This window comes from Girardinichthys multiradiatus, chromosome 20 (genome assembly GCF_021462225.1).
Source record: "Girardinichthys multiradiatus isolate DD_20200921_A chromosome 20, DD_fGirMul_XY1, whole genome shotgun sequence".
NCBI classification, from domain to species: Eukaryota; Metazoa; Chordata; class Actinopteri; order Cyprinodontiformes; family Goodeidae; genus Girardinichthys; species Girardinichthys multiradiatus.
In genome coordinates, this window is record NC_061812.1 from 36099779 (window position 1) to 36115302 (window position 15524).

General features: G+C 38.2%; 1 protein-coding gene across 5 annotated transcripts in view; it reads left to right on the forward strand.

The window, feature by feature from the left end:
* The first annotated feature begins 1558 nt into the window (after positions 1–1558).
* celf4 (CUGBP, Elav-like family member 4) overlaps positions 1559–15524 on the forward strand; it is a 167020-nt gene continuing 153054 nt past the window's right edge. For all 5 annotated transcript variants that reach the window (XM_047347446.1, XM_047347450.1, XM_047347448.1 and 2 more), the window contains exon 1: positions 1559–2287. In XM_047347446.1, the coding sequence (XP_047203402.1) occupies positions 2017–2287 (271 nt within the window). In that variant the 5' untranslated portion in view covers positions 1559–2016. The remainder of the gene's footprint in view (positions 2288–15524) is intronic.

The window sequence follows — 15524 nt, forward strand, 5'->3', positions numbered from 1 at the left end:
CAGTGGTGGTATTTGATATGTGCAATAAGGATTTCAGCACAAGGTTGCATGACTGTGACATGAGGCTTAAAAAACGTATTTGCCTGTTGTGCACCAAATAGGCTCTCTAGTGCTTGTTTGCATGTCCAGTCAATGTGGATGGAAATAAATAATATAGCGGTATTCTGTGTCTGGCAAGGAAATTGGTAACAAATTCACAGCTTATGATTTAGCAGTAAATTAAAAAGGCTATTCTATTGTTTTAAAGAAGTCTGGATTGACTTTTTTTTAATCTATCTATCTATCTATCTATCTATCTATCTATCTATCTATCTATCTATCTATCTATCTATCTATCTATCTATCTATCTATCTATCTATCTATCTATCTGAATTGATGTTTAGTCTTGCATGATCTTTGTTAAGTTAAATAATACAAATTACATTTTGCAGAAGACGCTTTGTTGGGGGAGAGGGAGAGTGTATATATATAGTATATCTGTGGGGTGGCAAAGGGAGGCACTCACCCCGGATGTCCCTTTATGGTAGATCCCTGATTGGTTGTTTATGTTTTTAGCTTCTTGCTTTTTGTATTCAATTTAAAATGTCCCTGCTGTGCAATAAAGGTCCTGTATATACTATCACAGAACTCTTGGATTTACCTTATAAAGAAAACCATTTTAGAAATAATATATCTATACAAATATGTATGTAACTTTACCGTCATCTTCACCACTGCATTAAAACTTCAGTCATCTGTTCCCTCTTGTTCTTCCCTCTTGTTCTTGTGGGATTCCTGTCTTCTCTCCATGTGGCCCCTCTGCACGCCACTCGGCGGTGCTCACAGACTTTGTCTCACTAAAAAATAATCAAGTCGTATTTATTCCACATGACTCTAGATGTTGGAACTAATAATTCGTCATCTAACCAGCGAGGCGAACAATAACAACATCCTGCGTTTCTTCTTGACTAAAAACGAGCTGTAGGAAACTGAAAGACATTTCTTTCTCCAAAGGAACAAACATGTTGGCTTCGGCTGGCAGGGCTACATTTCAGCACCGCGGAGCTGTCCACTGTCCACGAAAGAAGCGGGGAGGCAGCGGCTCTCTGCTGCTGTCCTCGCTGGTGGAAGGGTAGCAGAAAGAGAATATTGCAGTTATTTAAACTTAAACACTGTTTTAACTGTTTTCAAATAAACTCTACATGTTTAATAGTTCATATCTAAATTGATAGAAACGTGCAAATGATTATCACCCCTCAGATGAGATACACTTCTTAGTCAATTTCACTGTATGACATTAAGTTGGTGAATGAGCCGTTATTTGCTCTGAGTTGGAGCACAAAGGACCGTATTCTCTATATTTCCCTATTTATAGACCTTCTTCCCTCGATGGAATGTACCACTGGCTCTTCGCATAAGAAACATGGGGAGAGAAAATGGTTCGGTTTATAAATAGTGAGTTGAAAGCGCTCCCCTTTCACTCAAAATTCCCCGCTGCTCTGGCAAACATTGAACCGTTCCTGTCCGTTTAAACCGAGAAGACACCCATACCAAGTCCTCAATGCAAAAAAATAAAAGGGTGCCAAAAAGCTGGGACGGAGGAACGTGGGTGTAAATAGACAGTAAACGCTATTGCTCTCTCACTCTTCCTCTCTCTCTCTCTCTCTTTCTCTCTCTCCCTCCCTCCCCTTCTCCTTTCCTCTCTTTCTTTCTCTCTTTTATGAAATCAATGAACGAGTTATTGGGTAGGACATAAATATAAGGAATCAAAGCCTCTATCGGGACCAACTGGGCACTGCGCGCTTTTTTGATGAGTCTTCGCTACACGCTACATGTGTTTTCCAATCATTGTAAATACTGGCTTTGATAGGACGGGAGCGGACACTCTCTGGCAAGGCTTGGTCTCGGAATAAAAATTTTCTCATTTCTTTTTATTTTTTTATTTTTCCTCTTCTTTAAAAACGACTCTCCGTCCGTCGCCGTCTGCCGCCGTTGTCCTGTGTCCATCCCCAACTCTCACCGCGGCAGGTCCGAAGATGGCAACTTTAACCAACGGGCAGGTAGACGGCGCGGTGCACGGTGTCGGCGTCGTATCCGCCAACACGAACGGGCTCGTGAACGGATTAAGCCACAGCCCGGCGGGATGCCCGGCCACCATACCCATGAAGGACCACGATGCCATCAAACTCTTCATCGGCCAGATCCCCCGCAACCTGGACGAGAAGGACCTCCGGCCCCTCTTCGAGGAGTTCGGCAAGATCTACGAGCTCACTGTGTTGAAGGACCGCTTCACGGGCATGCACAAAGGTGGGTCTAATTACCTCCGGTCCCCTGAAGGCTCCAGCGAGCGAGGGGGAGGAATCTGGCACACATGACGCACGGATAGGGGACGATTAGTGCGCGAATGTTGGCAAATTTTGAGACGCCTGATTGACTTTCTTGCTTGTTGTTTTTAGGGAATTTTTGGCCACAGATAGTAAAATGTTTTTTTTAAACCTGGCGCTGCTCTTCAAATCATCTTATCGTGCAGAAACATCACGACACTAGCCCAAAGAGGGAGTCACGAAAGCATGCGTTATTGAGAGAGTGGGCTATGAACAGTACGCTCTGCTGCCTGTTACACTACGAGTGTGTGCGAGTGAACATTGAAAGGCGGGAGGGGGGGGGGGGGGGGGGGGTAGGGGGCACGTGCGTATGAATGTGCATCAGCACTAAGATTGGCTAGCAATGTACAGCTGTGGGAAAAACAAGACTATTGTTAAATTGTGTCTTGTTTGTATCTGATTTTACCATGAAGTAAAATCCACATTTTAAGCATATTCTATGAAATACTGAAAACATTTTTCTCAAATTTCAAATAAAATATGTTACATAGTCATTTCAAGCATTTATTTGCAGAAAAATGCTAACAATGAGTACAAACCACAACTCGTGGTTTTTAAACAATACTCTAATAATGTTTCCACTTAGGAAGAGTTTACATTCAGTCAGTCTTTGGGTGAAAAACCCCGCTTTACATTTACAGCTTCAATCCCTCGAGTGTTGGGCTCATGAGATCCCCTGAACCCAACCACATTTTGTTTGCCTATTCTAGAGACAATGTTGAGTTTATTTCGTTTTATCCTGATTAGGTTTTAGTCAGCATGGGATGAGGTAGACCAACATTTTAAAAACGTACACCTTCAAAACAGCAAATATTTTGTGATGTTTCTTTTAATGTGATGCCAGAGAAAGTGCCAGAGAGACCTATGTTTTCTTCAACTGTAATGCAGCTTTTCCCCTCTCCAATATGTTGCTACACACTGCCAGTCAGCTGTCTGAAAGAGAGCTACTACATTGTTTTTTTCTTTTTTACTAAAAAAATGAATTACATTATTTGGAAATATTTCAGGTTGTGAAAAACATACACAGCTATTTTGTGTAAATTAAAGGAGTGCCACCCAGGGATGGGTGGGATGAACTACAGGTTTTATTACTTATGAAATTTTATGGTTTTATTGTGATGAAAATAGAAGTGTTAATAAAAACTATTCAAAAATTCATCAGGCTTTTAGGCTATGAATATATTGCTGTGTAGAATCAGAGCCCCACAAAAACAAATGCTGCTCTACAAATAATTGTTTTCCAGGACAACAAAAAACTATATGACAATTGCCCAACCCTAGTGTCATCCCTAACTATTGTTGAGGTAACTATTTTATAACTACACTTGGCAAATTACAATGACTGTATGACTGTGAAACAGCTACTGCAGGCTGGCTACCTGAGCAGATAGCTTGACTAATAAACCAGTAAATATCAGGTTTGTATACTTATCTGAGTCTATATCAAGCAGAATGGCAAAAAGGTGTAATATTCTGCAAAATAAACTCTTAGAAATTATTACTAAATTGTTGCCTAAGTCTGTGTAGGAAAATCCAAATAACAATAGTTGTAACTGTAATGATCACTGTGTTGTATTTTTTATCAGGAATATAGATAATTGATGTTTTTCCGTTTTAAATAAAAGCCGTTCGATCACGTTACAAATGTTTGTATAAAATGTAAAAAAGTAAGAATGGGGTAGTTTTACTGAAGGTTATATGATATCACACCAGCCTATGTTTAGTTTTTAGCTCTAAGATTTAAAGCTTTTTCAAAAATCAGCAATCAAAGAGAGACTGGAATGGCTTGACATCTTCTGACTTCTTGTTATATATATAGAGATGCTGAATTCAGATATATTTTTGCAGTGGTTTCTGTTTTCAGGCGGAGGGGAAGTTCTTTTCTTTTTTCAGTTTTGTGTAGTAGTAAAGATAGTAATTTATTATTGTAGTTACTCCTCTCTAAAAACAAAACGAGAGTTATTTCTGATGTTTTTAGGCCTTCGGACTATTTACCTTAGTGATGGGTGATATAGACTTATAGTTTTTCAGGAAGTTTTGTGTTTTTGAGTGGGATGATGATCAAAGTGAGGATAATGATAAATGGTGCAGTAGCTATTCTTCTCTAATTTATTTTGTTATGACTGGTTTCATAATCATAGTTGACAACACGCATAATGTTCAGACAGAATTAACGTTAAATCGTTAAACCCACCAGAACCTTTGGTGTAACAGTGCTTCAGGGCCTTTTCTGGAGTTATATAAATGTAACGGTTACCAAAGTTAGGGTCATGTCCCCATGGGGTGTCATAAATCACCAAGAGTAGGATTGTGAAATCATCTACAGGGATTAAATGAAATGACAAAAATGATTGGTAAAGCCATGCTAATGATATAAATATTACAAAAGATGAATTATTTTTCTTACCAATGTGTAAAAGGGATATTTAGGTTGTTAAAACACTTTGTGTCAACATTAAGCCTTTGTGTTTAGTTAAATTAATATAGCTCACCAATAATACTTATTAAGGGCTAACAGATAATAAGAACGATGGCACTGTAACCCTCTAGTTTAGCAATTAAGGACAGCAGTCAATTCTCCCTCGAAAAGGAAAGTGCAGATCCATTTAAATTATTTTCAATTTGAAACGTTATGGCTATCTACACCTTTAACTGGTTTACGTCTCTAATGTACATCATATGACTCTTAGTTTTATAACCATAGCTGACAGTATGTAAAAAAAGGCTTTAGTAACATGGCCTTTTTTGAATGAATAAAAGCACCATCATCCAACAAGAATGATGGTGCATTAACTCTCTTTTTTTATTTTGTCCCTCAAGGGAAGGCTTATTCTCTGCAAATGGCCATCTAATGAGAGGTCACTAATTGATCTGCTGTACCTGCAGAACATCTCCCAGAGGAGTAGAGGGCATGAAGAATGAGCTGCCACACTGTAAAAATGAATTTTGGAGGATGTTAACTTTTTAGCTGTTAAATCATTTAACATTTTCATCCAGTGTGTTAGTTTGTAATAATGACTAGTGATTAAATTTTAATTCTATGTTGGTAGCAAATCCTAAATAGAAATATATTTAAGAAATTTAAAGAGGAGTTTCTCATATGTATAGCAGAAAGTCTTAAGACTAGAATGTATATATGACTTATGCTTAAATATGACAATTTAGTAAAAGTCAAGAACTGCCATAAGACTTATGGTTGAGAAAGTCTCCAGGATTTAAATTTGCATCCAACTTTAAATTGTTTAGTGACAGCACTAATGCTAAAGTTAAACTTGCTAACAAGCAAAACTTTTTAACGTTGAGGCCGCCGTTGCCAGTGAATGACATATCTTAGCTGTTTTTGTCAGGAAAAAGTTGAAAAGATCCCATGTTCGAAGAGTAAATTAAAGTTTGCATCCAGTTTTATCATTTAGCAACAGCAAAAATGCTAGCCAGTTGAGTCTCTCAGCTAGTTATTACTGGTTGACAACACAACCTTGTATTAGGAAAAAGGTTTAGATACTATGTTGTTAGAATAGATTTAAAAAGCCTGTATTCTGCATTAGTTTAACAACAGCACCAAGCTTAAGTAAAACCTGCAGGCAAGTCTAGCTTCTTAGCCAGTCGTTGCTAAAATTAAATGTTTCTGTCCTGGAAAAGGTTTCTCATTTTATGTTTTTTAGAATAGATTTTAAAGTCCACCACTTTTTCAGTAATTTAAATGTTTTTCAGCTGCCTCATTTATATAGTTTCTACACAAATATTGATCAAAATCAACTCAAATAAAATGTATGCAAATTGTTACACATCTTATTTTATCAGTGTGGTGTTTGAAATCCTAAAAAGTTTCTCTGTCTCTATATAAACAATGTGTGATATCCACCATGTGTTAGGAATTGATTATGACAAGAAACAGTTTCAGATGGCAGAGATTGTCTGCAGGCATGGAAAGAAACCAAAGAGGTCAGAGAAGGTGCGTGCAGAAATGGAGGGATCTTTTATTAATAGTCCAGCTGTAGTAGCTACTCCCTGTTGGATGGTTAATCACCAGCAGCCCTAGAACTATAGGCAGTGCTCGCAATCTGATTCTAAGAACTGTCTACTCGCCGCGATATACAGCCCTGCTTCCCAGGCTGGGGCCCCCGCTTTCATTAGTGAGCCCCCGCTGTGCTCGTATTTTAACTAGCTGGAGGCACTATACTCCTTTAGCTTGCCACCTCGCTGGCTGACTGCAAGCTGTTTGAAGGCCGTGTTTCCTTCACTGCCTCCCAACACCTTCCCGAGGTTCCCGTGGAAGATTTCCAAATTAGCAGTAAAAGACAGCACGACCCACACATTACAGGCAAAGTGACTCACTGTGTGCGCTTCGGTCATATGGCTTTATTGAAGTCTTTTGCTGAATAATACACACCAGGTAACCAAAGAGGTTGAGAGTAAATGAGTACAGTCTTACAGCCAGAAATTCCCTTTTTCATTTTCTTCTCCATCTTATTAAAAACATTTTTATGTTTTATGTTTAAACCCATTGATTACAACCAAAGAATGTTTGCATTTTTTTCCTCAGCTCCTCTTGCTGCCCCTTCTTGTAGCCAATTTAGATCAATTGCCATTTTTTCTAACCCTGTTGTGTAGCAGAGACTTTAGAACTAAGGGCAGGATTACCCTTAAAGTTGTAACATACGCCATAGAAGTGAAGTTTGTAGAAATGCCCACAAAAAAAAAAAACCTCTTATGATCCTCTCCTTCATGTTGTCCCCTTTTTCATTAACTCTGCTTGACAGTGTTTATTCTACTCTTTTCTTCTTTTCCTTGTGTCCTTAAATCATGCCCTGATGTGGTACCTGTTCAGCTGCAGTGCATTGGACTTCGTAATGGCTGTGGCAGCCTCTCTGATCTTTTCTTCACAGTTTAGTATTTAGTTTATCTCCGTTTTTAAAAAGATCTACACTTACAGTAACCTGTTAACTTTTGTTGACATCATTTGTTGACATTATTATAAAGCATGTTTTATGAAGAAATTTAGTGTTAGGTCGGTTACCAGTATCACGAAATACCAAGGTTTTGAAAAGTTAAGCGTTTAAAATCATAAAAGTTTTCTTTCCCTACAGTTTGAAGTCATTTTAATGAAATGTCGGAGAAAGTGACCAAAGTTTTCTCCAACTGTATGAAGTCAGCTAGCATGAAGAAATTAAGGCAAATTGGGCAGTTTGAAAATACTTCTTGCTGTTAAAAGACGATCATAGTGTGGAATCTCAAGGAGTACCACAGAGAGATGTGTGTGTTTGGGGGTGTTTTATTGCAATGATGGTTTAAGTGATGATGAAAGTTATTTTTTAAATTCATCAAAATTTATTTCTGGCTCAAAATCTATCACCACATTAAATCTAAACACCACAAAAACAAATATGGCTCTAAAAAATGTTCTACGATTATATTAAAATACACCACAACTGCTCAGTGCTAGCATCATCCATTACTCTTAATTAAATGCTGTTTTAAAAGAGTTGGCAAATCAGCTTGACTTTAAAGTAGATGGCTGCCGGCTGGCTACCCGAGCAGACAGACTGACACATTAATCAGCTAATATCAGCTTGTTGTAATGGTCTTACTTTATAAAAACAAAAAAATCTTATGCCATAAGCTCTTGTTTTTCTTTTATATTTTTATCAAAATCAAATAACAATAAATGTCATAGAAAACATAATTATAACCCCATTAATCATCATGTTATATTATTTTAGGAGCAGTGAGAATAATTGTTGCTTTTGTCTTTTGAATAAAAGCAGTTATTATGTTAAACAGTTTTGCTTAAAAATTGTCATTTTTTTCCCAAGCTTATCATACCATGAGAATCTCATGCTGAGAACTACTTTTATTATTATAATGCTACCTCTGAAGAAATAGTCCCCTATTATAGCTATTGTCAGCTGTGCAAGTGATACTATTGCCATAACCCTTTCCATAATGACTCTATGTATCACTAGTAATCTAGTCTTTAGGATTGTACCTCGCAGGAATGGGTGTAGGAGAGAAGGGAAGCTGGGGAACGGGAGTCAGCTGAGTTTGATAGCGGGGGCCAGGACATCAGCGCAGGCCTACATCCTTTCAATGATTTTATTTCTCTCCCCTCTGCGACCAAGCCATGCTAATAGAGGCCATTTATAATGGTCACTGGCTGCTGCTGCTGCTGCTACCAAGCTCAACGGGGATGAGAAGCATGGCGAGCACAAAGAGCTGGTCATTTCTCCTTTCCCCAGCAATGCAGCATGGGAGGTGGGGATCTGTTCAAAAGGAGTAGGTGTAGAAATGATTGCCAGAACTATTCATCAGCCCGGATTTTATGTCGTAATCATTGTGGCAATTGAGCTGTGATGATATGGAGATGACATTTAATAAGTGGAGCTACTGTTTACCGTTGATACATCTTCATGTGGTGTTGGCGTTCCAAGCCAAACCTTTACCTTGTAACTTTTTTTTCATTCCTTAGCAAATGCAAATGTAGCTGTCACCAAGACTGTTTTATTCATGTTGCTTCAAGTGGAAGTAATTTAATTCAAGTAATGTATTTGTCCTTGGTCAAGCTAAATACATTTGGAGCAGCCTTCACCATAGGCCCAGACAGTTAAAGTAGTTAGAAAGCCCGAGAGTAGCTCAGAGTCGAAGCAGGTGTCTTAATCTCATTTAGTGTGGAGTCTAATCATCCAGTTGACCTGACAGGTGATATAAACACCTCAAGTATAAAGCAGACCCATTTACCAAAGGTTCTGTTCATCTTGTATCTAACAAATAAAATTAGTTGTTTTGCTGGTAGATTAAAGATGTATGCTTTGACTTACAGTCCAAAAGTATTTATAACCCTTAAACCTTTTCACATTTGGTCACCTGATAACCAAAAAACAATGTATTTTATATAAATGGACAGGTGGAAGGATAAGGATACATTGTTTTCAAAATATTTTATGAATAAAAATCTCAAGAGGGCATTTAGCACCTTTGAGTCTTTCTTGAAACTTTGTTTTGGGTGTGTCACTGCCAGCTTTGCACATCTAGAGTCTTAAATGTTTGCCTATTCTTTGTTGCAAAATTGCTCGAACTCAGTCAGATTGAATGGTGAGCATCTGTGCACATGGATTTTTAAGTATTGCCAAAGATTCTCAATTAGATTTAGGCTTAGGGTTTTGACTGGAGCATTCTAAAACAATATGGTTATACTGAAACCATACCATTGTAGCTGTGGCTGTATGTTTATGGTTGTTTTCCTCCTAGATGCTCAAGATCTGTCCCGGTCTCAAGTCTCAAGTTTAACACTATTGTTTCCATGATTCCCTTGTATTACCTTAGCTCCATCCATTATCCCAACCCTATAGCAAGAGGCCACCACTAAAATGCTTCACAATGTGCATAGTATGTTCTAGCATGTTGGTAGGTTTGGAGTTGTACATTTTCTAATATTGGATGATGGATTAAATGGTGAATTGTGAGAGGTTCAAAGCCTGGTATATTTTTTGTATAACCTAATCCTCCTTTAAACCTCTCCACATCTCTCATCCTTGACCTATCTGCTGTGTTCCTTCGTCTTCAGATTAAACACAGGTCTATTTACTAGTCAGGTGAATTTTTATGGCAATTGGTTGCACTGGACTTTAGATCGGGGTACTGGAATAAAGGGAGCTAAAAACAAATGCACTTTTTAGATTTATGATGTAAAAAATATTTTTTTTAAAACTGTTTTTTTCAGGTTAACAATCTTCCCCCACCTTGTGTTTGTTTATCATTAAAAATCCAGATAACATACTTTAAAGTTTGTGGTTATAACGTGACAAAATGTGAAAAAGCTCAAGGTGTATGTATACTGATACAAGTCAATGTTATTGAAATAAAACAAGAGTGGATGCATTTTAAAGGCCACTTGCAGTCCTGTTTAAATTTGCTCATACTACAGATTACTTTTGCTACAGATGGGGAGCTATAACCAGTGCAGGTCATAAAGCGAGTTATGGTTCCTTCTAAACACCTTTGTGTTGATATTTCAGCCCTTTACCTGAACATGTCTGGCAAGCAGATTCACAAAGAGAACAGATCGTTGGGCTCACTGCGTTCACTGAGGCCAGGAAGTCACGATGCCAAGAACATGAAAGAGCCATGCTGCGTCTTAGTAGAGGCAATTAGACATTACAGGTTGCCGTCTGCAGCAAAAGAAAAATATGCCTATAATCAAACCTGACTTTGAACAAAGAAACAAGACAAGCTGGGCTGTGTTTCTCCGTCCTGCAGGTCTGCGCTAATGCAGCAGGAGTTTCATTCCAAAAATTTCACTCGGGTTGCATCATCCCCTCCATAGGAAGATTCTCCCTCCTCCTCCTCCTCCTCCTACTCCTGGCCGGTGTTGCTTGGGATGCCTCTATGAGTGATTGTATGTGTGTGTTAATGTGTTCCTTCTCTGCCTGGCCCAGAAAGCTCTGCACAGCTCAGTCCTGAACTCAGCTCTGTGACCTGCTTCTCCGGAAGATGGATTGCAATTGATTTTGAGTGTTTTGTCAGGGATGCATGACATCACAACACACCCTAAACTATACTCGACCAACAAGAGCAGCAAAACTCATATCTTTCTGCGTTCTGTCTGAGCACACAATAATTTGTCAGGAGCAGCTTTGTCAGGGTAATGCTACCTCTGTTGTCCATTATTAGTGGAGAAGACTTGTCTGCTACGGGGGCCAGCTGATGGCCGAGCAGGGAGCCAGTTAGTCACAGTGAGAGATGGCTCGATCGGGCCAAACGAATGGAGTGCTCGTGGAGCTCCTGCAAGGATTAGCATGCTAACAGCCGGTGTGGAGTTATGTGGCCTGTCAGGGAGGTGGAGCCCTCTGGCTTCTCTGACCTCGCCAGTCCTCTCATTATAACCCCTGACCTTTACATACGCACACAGACAAGCACTGTGAAGGCATGCCTCTTCATCTCATTTAACTTACCGAAAGAGCAAGGGAAATTAATAAACACACATTCAGCATTTAAACTGCCTCTTAATGTCAAAACATGTCTGTTAGTATTGCAAATTGATCAAAGGTGATGCATTTTTTAAATAGCTTTCAATATAAAGTGAACTTTTTTAGTAACGTCATTTATTTACAGAATGTTTAGGAAATTAGATCATGAGCTCTGTTTCCTTGTTAGGGTTGTGTTACTAAGTCAGCAGTTTTGACTGGGCCTGCGTCAGAATTAGATTCTTTTTACAAGATAACCTTGAGTAAATATACCTCATTTTAACTAAAACAGGTAACCTCTCACTTATTTGCTTTTATTAAAAACTAAAAAGGAAGAATTATTCTTACTACTGCTAAAATAATCAAAGATAATAGACTACAGTTATAGTGATGCCAGTCATACATTTTTTCACTGTTTGGATTTGATACTTTTTGCCATTCTGCTCTTTATACAATAACAGAAGTAAGGCTGCATGATATTACAAAAACATGGCTTATGAGTTATTGTTGTTGAATGTTGCAAAGGCAATATGATTTGCGACATAAAAACAAATACCTAATTCTACAGCACTAATGTTGGTTTACATTGGTTTTATTTATTTATTATTATTCATCACCCCAGATAGTGCGTAGCATTGGATTTTTATAATTAGCTAATATTTATTGCAATCTAAGCAGCTCTTTCCCACATTAATATTCCCCTACACTGATATTGAGGCGACTGTGGCTCAGTAGGAAGAGTAGTCGTCTTGCAATCAGGTTGTGGGTTCAATTCCAGCTTCCTCCTGCCAAATGGCAATGTGCCCCTGGGCAAGTCACTTAGCCTCAAGTTGCCTACTGATCGGTGTATGAATGTGTGAGTGCAATTGGGTGAATGTGGCTCTAGTGTAAAGCGCTTTGAGCAGTCTGTATGACTGGAAAAGCGCTATATAAATTCAGTCCATTTACCATATTGTGATGACAAGAAATTTGTGAAAGCCATCTCAGCAGAATAATTAAAATGAGTATTTGTTTTGAAAATTATTTTATTTAAAATATTGTATCTGTTATTGTTTACAAAAAAAAAACATGGCCTGTCAAAAATGATGTATACCCTTCTCAATAATCAATGGAAAAATCCTTGCTCGCATTACAGTAGTCAAACCCTGCGTATAATTACTGACCAGCTTTTTGCACATTTCCACTGATAATTTGTCTTTGGTGAAGAGCTTTAAATGTTTGAGGTAGGAAGGCCACCTTGCCATCACCCTAATGTTTAGGTCTATCCACAGAAGTCAGTACTCTGGCTGGGCCACTCCAAAACAGTAACATTACTTCTAATCAGAAGAAGCATGTTGGTAAGAAAAAAGGTTAACTTTAAACCTCACATAAATCTGCAATATGTATGAATAATTTGAGGCTTAACTTTACCTTGCCAATTATAAAACAGCATTATTTTCTTAAAATTGATGGCTGACCACCCCCTATTTCTCACACTTTGACTGTTTTTAAAGCCAGAAATATTTCTGTAGGTGGTGCGGGGGGAAAGCACTGTGTTACACTATGCTCCATACAAAGATAAACATTTTTTGCACACCGTTTTAGACCCTGTGCACCCAAATATTCCAGCAGCCGCAATCTTTGGTCCTAAGTACATATGTTTATATCTGTATATGTTAATCTATCCATCGTCTATAACCACTTATCTATGCAGGGTCACAGGAGGCTGGTGCCTATCTCCAGTGACATAGGCACTTTGCTGAAACTAAATGTTGATATTTTAATACACAAAATAAAAGAAAACAGTGTTGTGTAGCCTGTCAAAAAGATTTCTAAGGCTAAAAACCTTTCTGGAAAAAAGTTTATTGTGGAGTAAAAAAGCTTTCTTATGTTTTGGCTTAGCTAAATAGCCTTCAGCAGAGTTAGAATGAAGCATGCCTTAAATGTTTCATCAACATTTGGCCTTTTGCTTCCTATAAAAAGATTCTGAAAATGCTTACACAAATCCATTTTTTCCTCCTCTCAATTTGCTTACAAATGTGCGCTTATCTGTTCGAGTGTTCATTGCCCCATTGTGCCTTTCCTTCACTCTTGACTAAAGGAAAATAACTATTTTTGGCAAGTGTTCCTAGATGAGGTAAATGCTGCCGGTTTTCAAGGTATTTGTTTCAGCAAACTATAATTGTACTTTGTGGGAAAATTTTAAAAAGAAACTCAAGACTTTGAGCCTCTTAAATCTTTAGCCTTCTGCCACTTCTTAGCCTCCATGGTTTATATGCAAATGACGTGTTCTGTGGGAAAAAGCAATGTACTTGAAATGTTGGAAAGTCTAACATTATGCTCGTATTCTGTGGGTGTTTTCTTATTTTTGGCTGTTGACTGGATGGAAATGAAAGCACTGCCAGGACATCTTCCTAAGGGATGAACTTGACTTATCTTACATTTAGCATCTGTATATAAGATGTTTGGAGGAAAAAAAAATGTTTTCATTTACTAGTTAGTTTATTAGTTTTATGCATATATTGTACATGGTTTAGTATGGCACTCAGAGTGTTTTCTAGTTATGCTGTTGTTTAGTGTTTTCTCCTGCAGGAGCATGAATCTCTGCTGTCTTTTTCTACCTGTAACAGATTTCCTTCCACTATGTATTAAGCTCCATCCAGCTTCCCATCAACTCAGACCAGCTTCTCTGTGTTTGCTTAATAAAAACATCCCCTCACCATGATGCTGACACCACCATGTTTTATAATGTTGATGGAGATTAGGGGGATATGCAGTGTTAGCTTTAATGTACAGATAAGGTTTTCCATGTAGGGCAGAAAGCTTTGGTCTCACCTGACCACAGCACTTTCTTCTACATGTTCGCTGTGTCCCCTACATGACTTGTGGCAGCCTCCAAAGAGGCTTCACATGCCTTTCTTTGAACAATAGCTGATGTTGTTTGTTCACTAATGTTTTTCTAACAAACCTCTTCTTCACAGAACAGCTGCATTTATACTGAGAATAAATAAATCAAAGGCAGGTTATATTTGCTAGTTAGGTGACTCTGAAGGCAATTGGTTGTAATGGATTCTGTTTAGGGGTGTTAGAGCAAAGAGGGCTGAACAAATGCACATCAAACCTTTGGGATTTTTAATAATATAAAGTTCTGATAACAGTAAGAAGAAAATAATACAAGAAGAAAATAATCTCACTAAAATATTTTGAAGGTTGGAGTTGTAATGTGACAAAAGAGGTTTCAATACTTCTGCAAGTTGGTGTAAGTAGCTCAAAGGTTTTAAAGGGTTAAGGAGTGTTTACAGCTTTCAGAAGTCAAATCGAATTTCAACATTAACTAATTTTGAAACATAGCTTTCCTTTTTGGGGTAGAGCTACTTGCTTTGCTCTATAAAGGCATTTTGTAACAAAGAGATTACGTTATACTCATCTTCCTGTGTGTAGTAAATATGCATTTATGAAGATTTCTTTGAATGGTTTGCATCAAATTTGTCACCTGTTGTTAATTTCTTTTGCATATGTTTTGGACGGGTTTGCCTTCATTTTAGTAGATGGCAGTTTAAATAACAATTAGTTCTCAATGTTTAGTGATCATGAATATATTTGTGATCCAAACCCGGCCCAAACCTTGAGTCTGCAGGCAGCAGTGGTCCCAGCTGTAAGTTAATGCTGCAGAGGCTTTCCACAGAGAAACAGCAGCATGACACAGCAGCAATATGAAATATAGAGCCAAAGTTTGTCACCAGCTAACTGTGGCAGTGACCCATTAATGCACACTGTGCAAGCATTAATTCTGATTACACAGCCTGCTCCAAGACTTTCAGAATCCATCTAATGTACCTTCTGTTTGTTAGATTTGATCCTCTGAACTCTGCATCTGCATCAGAAAAATACAAGTTGTTCTGAATTTGTAAATAGATATTACCTCAGTTTCTGAGCAGCTTTTTGATGCAAGTAGTTTCAATTACCCTTTAAGACCATACAAAGTAGTTGCCTATACATCCAGCAAATCACACAGCTTTAGTTGATTTATGGTTCATAGAAAGTTGAGTTGATGTTTATTCTCAACCAAATTGCTGAACATAACTCAAAGTGGCGTATCTGGGTCTGCCTGCTAGGATATTCCGAAGCAGGGATTACATGAGCCGTGTACTATTTGTCCCTGACAGAAAGCACGTCAAACAATGGTGAGCATGTGTGACTTGTCAGGCCAGACACATATTT